Source organism: Girardinichthys multiradiatus, chromosome X (assembly GCF_021462225.1).
Source record: "Girardinichthys multiradiatus isolate DD_20200921_A chromosome X, DD_fGirMul_XY1, whole genome shotgun sequence".
Classification (NCBI taxonomy): Eukaryota; Metazoa; Chordata; class Actinopteri; order Cyprinodontiformes; family Goodeidae; genus Girardinichthys; species Girardinichthys multiradiatus.
The window spans coordinates 32042585-32052874 of record NC_061817.1 but is presented as its reverse complement, the minus strand read 5'-3'; the positions used below and the strand labels follow the sequence as shown (position 1 = coordinate 32052874).

Genomic DNA, 10290 nt, shown 5'->3' with positions numbered 1-10290 from the left:
GCTGGGGCTTGAGCCACTGCTCCTCCGCTTTGAAAGGTGTCAATTTAGGTGGTTTGGGGATCTGATCAGCATGCCTCTTGGCCACTTCCCTTTGGAAGTTTTCCAGGAATGGCCCTGGGGCAAACCCACTGGAAGAACTATATTTCTGGTCTGGGAATTCCTTGGGATACCCAGAATGAGCTGGAGAGTGAAAGGGATCTGGGTTTTCCTCCTGGACCTATTACCTCTGCAACCTGACCATTGATAGGTGGAAGACAATGGATGGATGAATTACATATTGTGTTTTAGAAATTCAACAGTTGGTGTAGAATAATTCCAAGTTTGACCAGTTTATGTTTTAGTGTTTTTCAGCACAAACTCCAAGGTGACATAGAAATGCTTCAAAAATCACAAACTCCGTTTTACATGACTTAGTCCAAATTGGATAATTGGAAGTATTTTAGAATCTGAACTAAAGCCCAAGAGGCATTGCCGTGGGTTCTTAAAAATGAACCCTTTACCTGGCTAGCTTTAGCGCCCTGCAGCTAGCTAGCTGGCTAGCCAATAGCTTAGCTGTTTGTGTTGCTCTCACAGTAGATTTTAATATTTTACAATCACGACATGTTTATCTCCCTTCTGGGCATGTTAACTTTAAAAAATACAAACGATAAATCGCAACAATCAGCCATAACATTCACCGATAAAAAAGCTAGCCACCAAATTGTGCTTCCAGGCGGGGGTATAGCTCAGTGGTAGAGCATTTGACTGCAGATCAAGAGGTCTCCGGTTCAAATCCGGATGCCCCCTTTAACATTTTTCGTCAGAATTTCTCCCATGACTCCGCAGCGTTTTAGTTATCATGTCGATGATTTAACCAAGCTGTAATCAGAATAGCACTTGCTTCCGAATGATCAATGTTAGAGCTTTATCTGTTGAAAGTTAATTAGGAAAAGTTCATGAGTATTATTTATTTGGTGGATAGGTTTATTAAAATAAAAACCAACCTTTATGTTGGAATATTTTGTTGTTGTTGCAGACATTAAAAACAAAACTGGCAAACAGCACATTTTTGTACTTGTGCTGTCCTGCCAACTCACGCAAACAATAGGATAGGTCCAGTTGTCTAATGTGTGGGGAAAAGATAACTTCTAGCTCCACTTTTGTGTCCATAAAAGTGGAGCTAGAAGTTGCCTTGAGTTGAAATGTGGAAAGGAAGCCCCGAAGCTTAGCCAAAACTCACACACACCACATTGAAAGTTGCAATATTAGTATTTATTCCAAAAACAATTTACAAAAACACAGTATATATACATATGTCATATTCATTAGCAGCTAGCTCCTTTTCCCAACCAGGAAATAGTTTATTCTATAATATACAGAATACAACTTTGAGCTTTAAAACATATAAAAAAACACCTTCAGTTGAAAACTGCTGGCATTCAGTGACATAAAATACATAATTTACCTTTATCCATCAGATTCAAGCTGTTCTTGTCAACATTTCAGAGTTACTGAGATAGTAGAGGCAACAGGAATTCATTCTCGTAGTGTAAACATAAAATGATTTGATTAGAGGCTAACTGTTATAGCAGGCAGCTACTAAAATGTGCGTGAAAAGTTGCTTTTAACATTAGCGAGGCAAGTGGCTTCTTTAGAAAAAGCTTCTGGCAAAGAACACAAAGAAAGTCCTCACAGAAAATAACAGTCAAAGGTCAAAATTAGATAATGATTGTATAAGTTGCAGGGTTTATGTGAAGTGATAACATTTTTTTAATGTTAAAATGCACGAGTGCTGACAAATATCTCATCTTATTTATTCGTTTGCTGTTCAAGTTTAGTTTTAAATCATATCAGCACCAAGTTGAGGGCATTTCATTTACAGCCCAACAGTTATAGCAGCTTCCACAACTACTGGCACCACTAATATAGAGGGTACAAAAGTTAGAAAAAAAGGTGTTCCTTGCTGCAGTTTCCAAACAGTGAGCTGCCACTACCATCATTGTGACTGGCCGTTGTGGCAAGATAAACTTCGGTCCTTGACCAGGCTTGCTAGTCACAGTTTCTGCTGTTTTCAGTTTTTTAATTATTGCTCTGAAGAGTAGATTTGGGAAAAGTCAGGCAAGAAGCTATTTTATTGTAGCCATTTTCTTGATTATGATGATCAACAAACAATAACCTTACTTAAAAAGGCACGTCTTTCTCATTTTGAATAGAAATGGTCCTCTGTAAAGTGTACATCAAAAATGCTTCAATTACAGTTAATTTACAGGAATTTTTGGGGGTGCCAATAATTGGGGCACTGGTAATTTTGTAAAAACATGGGATTACTTTTCTCCACTGAACTGATTTAATAAAATTAAAGTTTTGAAGGCATTACTCACTTTTACTAGGGGTGCCAATAGAGTGCTGTACATATTGCAAAAAGTGGTTATCTCACAGCAACCCACTGTGAAATGAGGGAAATCTCATGTCTACATAATGGTATGCAGGATGTTTTACCTGATTATTATGCATCTGTCTAAAGAAAGTTTGAAAAGTGCATCGTAGTCTTAATATACCCTAATTCTTACAGTATAAGAATTAGATCTTTAAGAATAATAACAATAATACCAAAAACAGCCCTGATACCTTTTAGGTGTTTGTTCACTCTAAAGGTTAAGAGAGAATTGAAGCAGCTCGTGTCGAAGGTGACTCCCACACAAAAACAAAGCAAGAGTGGCAAGTCAGCTCTGCCTCAGATGCTATTACACTGCCCGAAAACACTGTAAATCATACTGACAATGCAGCCTCTGTAGCACAGGGGGCTGGCTCAGTTTTGTTTTTAAGATGAAGTTTGATCCACTCAAGGGAGCATCAGTTTGCCACAACGTGCGATTTCATCCAGTCCAGACTGGCAGGAAGACTGCAGAAGGTGAAAGGAAAGTGGGTTTTAATAAATGGTGTAAATGTAATCTGGTATTACTGCCTTAAATTGAGACCGTACTCACCCTTCTCCAGTCAGGGCGCAGCAGGCTTGGACATGCCAGGAGTGTGTTGTGATTGAGTCAAGTGTGAGGCATTGAGAGATCTCTGCTGCTGTCATGGAGCCCTTTATGTCTTGTTTATTAGCCAGAACAAGAATGGCTGCATTTTGTAGGTCCTACATCCAAAAAGAAGAATGTTGTTTACCAAAAAAGGGATTTAATAAAGTTATAAATGTCCACTAAAATCTCCAAAATATCAACAGTGAGGCCAGCAAAGAGCCACCTCAGCGGAACATTTGAAGATGCTGATTCAAATAGCCACAAAGGAAACTTCCTCATCACGTTGTGTCATGGGTTGTTAGAACTTGTTCTGCTTTCACAACTTAATCTGTCATATGCAGAAAGCGGGGGGGTGTTCAAGCGTGAAAACATGAATACCAGAACATAAACTCGTCGAATCAACAAAAGAGTTTTACGTCTAGGCATCAAACACAAAAAAAAAAACAAAAAACATTATTTCAATTAAAGATGTTATTTTTAAACACCTTTACACCCAGCTATTAAGTGATCACAATGCAGTTATATAATAAAGGGGTGCGTCATGTATTAAATAGGTTTAACATAAAGTAGTGAAATGAAGTTATAAAGTGGAGTAATACCTCATGTGCAAGCATTCGGTGCAGCTCTTCTTTGGTTACAGTCAGCCTTTCACGGTCAGTGCTGTCCACAACCAGAATGACAATCTGGGAAGGCAACCATTAACAGTAAGTTACATTACAGAACGATGCCATAAACTGTAAATTAAAAGCTGAAGCGTTGAAAAGCAGTCTGCAGGGCTTCAGTCAGCTTTAGCGCTTTCGTTTTCTTTCTCGAATCCTGAATCAGACTATATAGCTCTTTTTAGTGTTCCATTTCAACCTGTGAAATGCAGCAAAACTGTACCTCTGTGTTGCAGTAGTACGAGTACCAGCTGGCTCTCAGACTCTCCTGCCCACCGATGTCCCAAACCATGAAGTGAGTGTTGCGGACGATGATCTCTTCAACGTTGCTGCCAATGGTGGGTGACGTGTGAACGGCCTCCTTCGTCAGGCTGAAAGTATTCGTGAGGGGAAAACACATTTCAACTAAGGCCAAAAATAACGGAAGAGCAGATTAGGTCTGTATAAAGTAGTCAGATGACTTACTACTGGTAGAGGATTGTCGTTTTCCCAGCATTATCCAAACCCACAATGATGACTTTGTGTTCTGCAAGCAAAACCAAATGGTCAAAAGTGCTCGTTTATTGTTGCATAATATTTGCCATTTCCAGCACATATAGATATAGATAAGATAAGGATAGTCAGAGTCATATGTACTTAACAGCACAGCAGTAATGTTACAACAGCAGTTTCACGTTTGGACTCAGAATCAAATAAAAAAACAAACCTATAACTAAAGCTAAAGTTCATAAAACTCATATCCTTAAACGATTTGACGGAGATACTTAACCACAACTGAATAATACTAGTCAACATATATGCCAGATCATGTAAATGTAAGACAGAAATTTAAAGTGTTTTTGTTATACCTTTATCTCCGAACACAGCCATCATCTTTGTCAACAGGAACCCCATGTTCAGGAAGTGTGTAAGTGCTGAGAACAAAATAAATCCTGAGGAAGACGAACTTCAGTTTCAATCAACACCTGACTGACGCACAAACCTTTGCTTTGGCATGTTATACCAGTTTCTGCTTCGCTTTCAGCTTTTGTGGGAGGCGCCTCGGAAAAAATCCTCGGTGTTTCTGGTAGTGAAGCATTCAATTGCAGTGGGAAAAGTTAGTACAGAAACACAAACAGGTGACGACTGTAGCTTCACCAGGTATGATAGCTCAGCTGTGTAGATACACACACACATAGATAGATAGATAGATAGATAGATAGATAGATAGATAGATAGATAGATAGATAGATAGATAGATAGATAGATAGATAGATAGATAGATAGATAGATAGATAGATAGATAGATAGATAGATAGATAGATAGATAGATAGATAGATAGATAGATAGATAGATAGATAGATAGATAGATAGATAGATAGATAGATAGATAGATAGATAGATAGATAGATAGATAGATAGATAGATAGATCCTCATGTTGGAGTCATTACTTTGTGAGAAAAGCTTAAAAACTGGATCAAAGGAGCTGTTTGATTAAATAACTAGGTAAATAGCAAAACCAGATTTTAAGTTCATTCATGAAAAAATCTGAAAGAGGGCAAATACCCTTTCACAGCATTGTGAAGAATTTTACCTACATTTTAAATAAGTGGTGCTTAAGGTTTGAGAATGTATTAACTTGCTAAGTGAAAGACCTATTAACTTCTTATCATAATTTTGATTGTGTAGCAGTTTTTTACCACTATAGAAATGATTTGTTTGACTTCAAACACTAGACCAATACTCAAAACAATGGGAAAGTTCCAGGAATTCAGAGAAGATTTAAAAAAGAAAGTTGTAGATTTGAATGAATTAAGCGCAATTTCTCAATGGGTTTATATCATCAGTTAAAATAATGTACACTTGTACTTGTCATTCAAATGTCTTATCACTTTATCAAGGTTCAAAAGACCCAAAGTTACCCACAGGTGAAAGACACTTGGTTCAGATTTATAGGAACAACCCAGGAACCACCAAAGCTCAAGCATGTCATAACACTTGATAAATATAACCCTGTACGGAGACGGTGGTGACCAAGAAAGAAGTATCTCCCAGAAAAATCAACACTTTCAAGCTCGACTAAATGTGCAGCTGCCCACTTTGATTAGCCAGACACCTGCTGGAGAACGTTTTTTTGGTCAGATGCAGATGAGACAAAGAAGTCTTTGATATTAATTATTTGGAGGTGCCAAGGTAAGGCTTTTACATACATTGTACTAACTGTTAAGCTTGGTGGTGGCATCATGGTGTGGAACTGTTTCACTGCCAGAAGAAATGTGCATTGCCAAATGTGCATGGAAGTAGTTTTTTGGTGCACTATGCATTTACTTTCAAAATGTAGCTTTGAACAGAACTTGACATTTGGATTAAATTATATTTATAGCAGCATTATTTATTGGTTGTAAAAACAAAATTACAATTTTTAATTCTCTCAGACAGTACTGGTATCGTATAAATGTTTTTCACTCTCTGAAGTGTTTTCTAAACTAAGAACATTTATAATCCGAAAATAAAAAGGTAAATAAGTAAAAAATAAAACCTAAGATTTAGCATTCACTGATCCAGTGTAACGCACCTGAACACTTATTTGTCATGTTGTTAAATATCTGAGCTTGGCTTGGGTTCCTGAAGGCACCTTCACATCGCCGTCTCCTCGGTCGCTCTGACGACAGGAGCCAGCTGATGGCGTAACAGATGACGTACGGATAATTCCAGTCCTTATATGGAAAGGGGAGGGGAAACCGTTTTCTCCCCTTCCTGTCTTCTTGAGGAACATTGGCAAACAGAAAGCAAAAACATCATATCAAGAAGAATTCCCCGGGAATTTCTTTAAACGGTCGGGGCATTTACAGGAACTGACCCATGCAATTCCTATACGTGTTTATATAAGTTTGTAACAAATACCAACCGTAGGTTATAAAGTTTTACTCTTAAGTTTTCAAGCGACTAAAATACAAGCTAATATAAACCAGGTAAAATAGTGTACTATAAAGCAAGCACAAAATGTATTTGTTTACCTTCATATCCAAACGTTCAAGGTTATATTTTTTAATGAATTATACATAATGATCATACAGTACAATTCATAAATATTAATACCCATGGAGCTTTTTTTTAATTTTGTCACATTACAGCCTCAACCTCAGTGTATTTATTGGAGGTTTTTAGAGGGGTTTTTAAAACTGTGAAGTTATAGGAACGTGGTACATGGTTTCTTTATATTTTTTTATGGTGTGCATTTGTATTCAGCCCTTCTGAGTCAATACATTGTAAAGCAAACTGTTGCAAAATCCATACATCCATGTTCTACACCTGCTTCTTCTGTACAGGGTTGCAGGGAATCCCCACTAATGCTCCCAGTGACATGTTTCACTATAGGCATGGTGGGTTCAGGGTGATGTGCAGTCTTAGTTTTCCACCACACGTTTTGTATGTAGGCCAAATTGTGAAATTGTTGAATTTGACTAGAGTACCCTGTTGTTTGCTGTGTCCCCTACATGACTTGTGGCAACCTTCACGTAAGACATTTTTATGGCAATCCAAAAATTCAACAATCTTGCCACTCTTCCATAAAAGACAGATTTTTATTTGCGTCAATAGATTCTCTGGCTAGAACTTGCAATCTCTGCAGCCCCTTCAGAGTATACCATGGGCCTCTTGGCTGTTTTTCTAATTAATGCTCTCTTTGCCTCTCAGTTTAGGTGGACAGCCATGTCTTATCCACATCCTGCTTTAAACACAACATACAACAGTGTATTTTTTGTTTGTTCACATTGTTTGTTCACCAATGTTCTCTTCAACAAACTCTGAGGCCTTCACAGAACAGCTACCGAAATTAAATTAAAAACAAGTGGACTCTATTTACTAATCAGGGGACTTCTAAACATAATTGGCTGCACTAGGATTAATTTAAAAGGTACCAGAAACTGTGCTATTTGCTTGTGCGTAGTTATGTGCTAATTTGTGTAGGCCTATTAATAAAATCTGAATAAAATACATTGAAATTTGTGGTTGCAGTTTGATAAAAAAATCAAAAAATTCAAGCAGAATGAATACATTTGCAAAGCACTGTAATTTACCATACTCATGGTTTTTTATTTAATAATATGTAGTTTGAAGAAAGGACTTATTCAGAAAAAAAAAAAAACACCACCAAGAAGATTCTGTGGTGTGTCATTTTAGGATTTCTGCTGTGTGGCTGCTTTGGCTCACTGATATAAGGCTCACGTTGATGTGTGAACCACAACTTTGCAACACCCACCCATGCAATGTTATCCGGCTAAAGATATGAAAATGACGCTACACAGAAATGAAAACCCACGTCCTGTGTATTCTAACTGAATGTGCTTTTTATCTGCATGTAAGTCTTGCCTGGTGTATTGGCCAATCTGGTGTAAATTTGTGTTTTTGAGGTAATGTTCACACATGAAGATTTTGCAGCTGTGTTCCATAATGATTAAGAGACACAGTGACATTTTTAAATTAAATTTTTAATTAAAATACGAATTTATCCACAGATTAAAAATGAAAGGCAGAAAAAGCAAAATGTAGCTACAGTCAGGCACCAATGATACATGTTATTTTAACAATTGCGATAACGCAACAATAACATTATTTACTGATCATTAATATTTATTTATTCAACCGAAGACAGAGGTGGGCTTAAGCAGCCCACTGAAGACATTCATGGATTCTCCGTTAAAGATAACTTACTAAAGATCAAAGATGATCCTATCCCCCCTCCCCACATGAAACTCCTCCTACTACCTCACAGAAACTGAAGATTAAAAAAAAACTGCAAATGTTCACAGGGGGATAATCACTAATTGAGACAGAAATCAGGAGTAAGAAGAGAATGGTTTTTAATGTCAGACAAGCTTGCAATTCAAGTGGAAGCTGGAAGTGATTAACCTCACACACAAACACTTTTTATATGAACGTTAGCCCTGAAATGCAATCGGTTAGGCTGGTGCAAACTAAATGAGATGAATGACATGCTGGAGCAGCAGCAGGGCTATGCTGCAGAGTAGCCAAGAGAGACAAACACAGAGACAAGAACACTGTATGAAAACGAGTGTAACAAGAGTTAAGACATCCCACCCGCTGGTGGACATGGCTTGGCAAGACATTCCGGCACTTGTGATTGTAGGTTTCTTGAAATAAAGGTGTTTTGGGGTGTGAGCGACTAAGGCAGGACACTTCATTCTCACAACTATAAGTGTTGTTGCTCTGAGTGCTGCTGTGAAGCTGCACTGCAGGTGAACACTGAAAGCTCAACCAGCTCAGGGAAGAAATACACATCTTTGTTGTGATCTAGCTGTCATGAGTGTAGCAATGAATATAAATTTGTTAAAATATGGCGACTCCTCTACCAGCTTTTTAAGGTCTGGGTGATAATAGAGAGGCGGTGAGAGACTCACAACTTCTGGATCCCGGTATGGGAGGAAATCCTGGAAGTGAAAAGCTGTGAGTGAGAAAAATGTAAAGAGAAACCCTGACAATATACATATGTGGGGACAGAGACAGTAGACCCTGTTTAAGACTGCAGAGGACAGACATGACAGACCACAGTCCTACCAGCCTTCACATTCTACAACTGAAGGAGAGATTGGGTCAGACAGATCACTTGTGCTGTCAGTATAGAAACCCATGATATTCATGCAGTATTGACAAAAGAAACAAAAAAAGAAAAACAGAACTATATTTTTTCTTCTAAACATAAATCAGTGGATTTGCAAGAACTTGATGAGAATGGCATCTGGCAGGTGACGTATATCTTTACATTTTACTGGGATGTAAACACATTTTTGTAAGCCTGACGGGTGTGGCCCCAAACCCACACTTTAGTGTCTTTACAACCAGAATCCTTTCCCCTCCCTCTGTCCTCAGTCTGTAACTTCCAAGTCTCTGTGGTGAGCATTCAGCGGATGTAAACATCCTTTCCCCAGTCGTCCTGGTTCTTGTTGCGGCTCATGTTGGATCCTGTGTCCACGGGGTCCTGGCAGTAGCGCTCCCTCAGCTTGGCCCGTCCATGCGGCTGCGTCTGGCTAGGCATCGAAGGGTGGTTGAGGTTTTCCTGGTCCGGTTCTGCACCTTCATCTTCCCAGGAGGCCTGTCGGCCGTGATGCTGCGCCAGGTGAAGACGGCTGCCTCCACCACCTCTGTATGGGTCGGGCTCTTCGTAAGGGTCAGTCTCAATGTCCATACAGGAGTCACCGGCCTCAGTGTAGGCTGAGTCTCGGCTGCCCTGGGTCTCAGAGTCGAAGGTGTCTTGACGGGACAGGCCTCTCCCGCTACCCCCTCGTAGCTGGCCGCGAGACGAGCGCAGGTAAGCCTGCTGCTGGTGTTGCTGCTGAGGCTTTCCACCCAGGTCTCTCTCATAGTCGTGCAGAGTGCTGCTCCCACCGCACTCTGTAAGACCCCCTTCACGCTTCTGTTCACCATGAACCAGGTATGGACCCTGCAGCCAGTCACACCCATGCCACAAAACAAGGACATGCATATGCACAAACAGCAAACAAAACTGTGAGTAGTGAGCCAGCAAGGTTAGCAACATCAGCACACAAATAAAAATAGGACTAAAGATTAACTGTGACATTAAAACATTAATTTTCTGCACTCACACATTTTATAATGCCTCACAAAAGT

The 10290-nt window shown here is 39.2% G+C and overlaps 2 protein-coding genes and 1 non-coding gene across 10 annotated transcripts in view; 1 reads left to right on the top strand and 2 right to left on the bottom strand.

The window, feature by feature from the left end:
• Positions 1–714: 714 nt before the first annotated feature.
• trnac-gca lies at positions 715–786 on the top strand. Its single transcript has one exon. It is a non-coding gene; the product is annotated as a tRNA-Cys (tRNA).
• A 443-nt stretch (positions 787–1229) lies between these two features.
• Positions 1230–4667, bottom strand: LOC124863013 (ADP-ribosylation factor-like protein 5B). Its single transcript, XM_047357247.1, has 6 exons — positions 4510–4667; positions 4127–4187; positions 3885–4032; positions 3602–3685; positions 2967–3118; positions 1230–2881 (listed from the first exon to the last, which is right to left on the bottom strand). Exons 1-6 carry the CDS (start codon positions 4553–4555, stop codon positions 2833–2835), a joined length of 540 nt encoding a protein of 179 aa, XP_047213203.1. The 5' UTR covers positions 4556–4667; the 3' UTR covers positions 1230–2832.
• A 3444-nt stretch (positions 4668–8111) lies between these two features.
• LOC124862971 (voltage-dependent L-type calcium channel subunit beta-1-like) overlaps positions 8112–10290 on the bottom strand; it is a 48690-nt gene continuing 46511 nt past the window's right edge. For 5 of the 8 annotated variants that reach the window (XM_047357186.1, XM_047357187.1, XM_047357188.1 and 2 more), the window contains one exon: positions 8112–10102. In XM_047357186.1, the coding sequence (XP_047213142.1) occupies positions 9563–10102 (540 nt within the window). In that variant the 3' untranslated portion in view covers positions 8112–9562. The remainder of the gene's footprint in view (positions 10103–10290) is intronic. The other 3 variants (XR_007037042.1, XR_007037043.1, XR_007037041.1) reach the window with 3 other exon arrangements.

Bases quoted from the DNA above. Each gene is read 5' to 3' on its own strand.
- LOC124863013 (XM_047357247.1), bottom strand. From the start codon at position 4,555: ATGGGGTTCCTGTTGACAAAGATGATGGCTGTGTTCGGAGATAAAG. The intron at 4,033-4,126 runs GTAAGTCATCTG...GAATACTTTCAG, and splicing joins ACGACAATCCTCTACCAGTA to CCTGACGAAGGAGGCCGTTC. The intron at 3,686-3,884 runs GTACAGTTTTGC...TTGCCTTCCCAG, and splicing joins CGTACTACTGCAACACAGAG to ATTGTCATTCTGGTTGTGGA.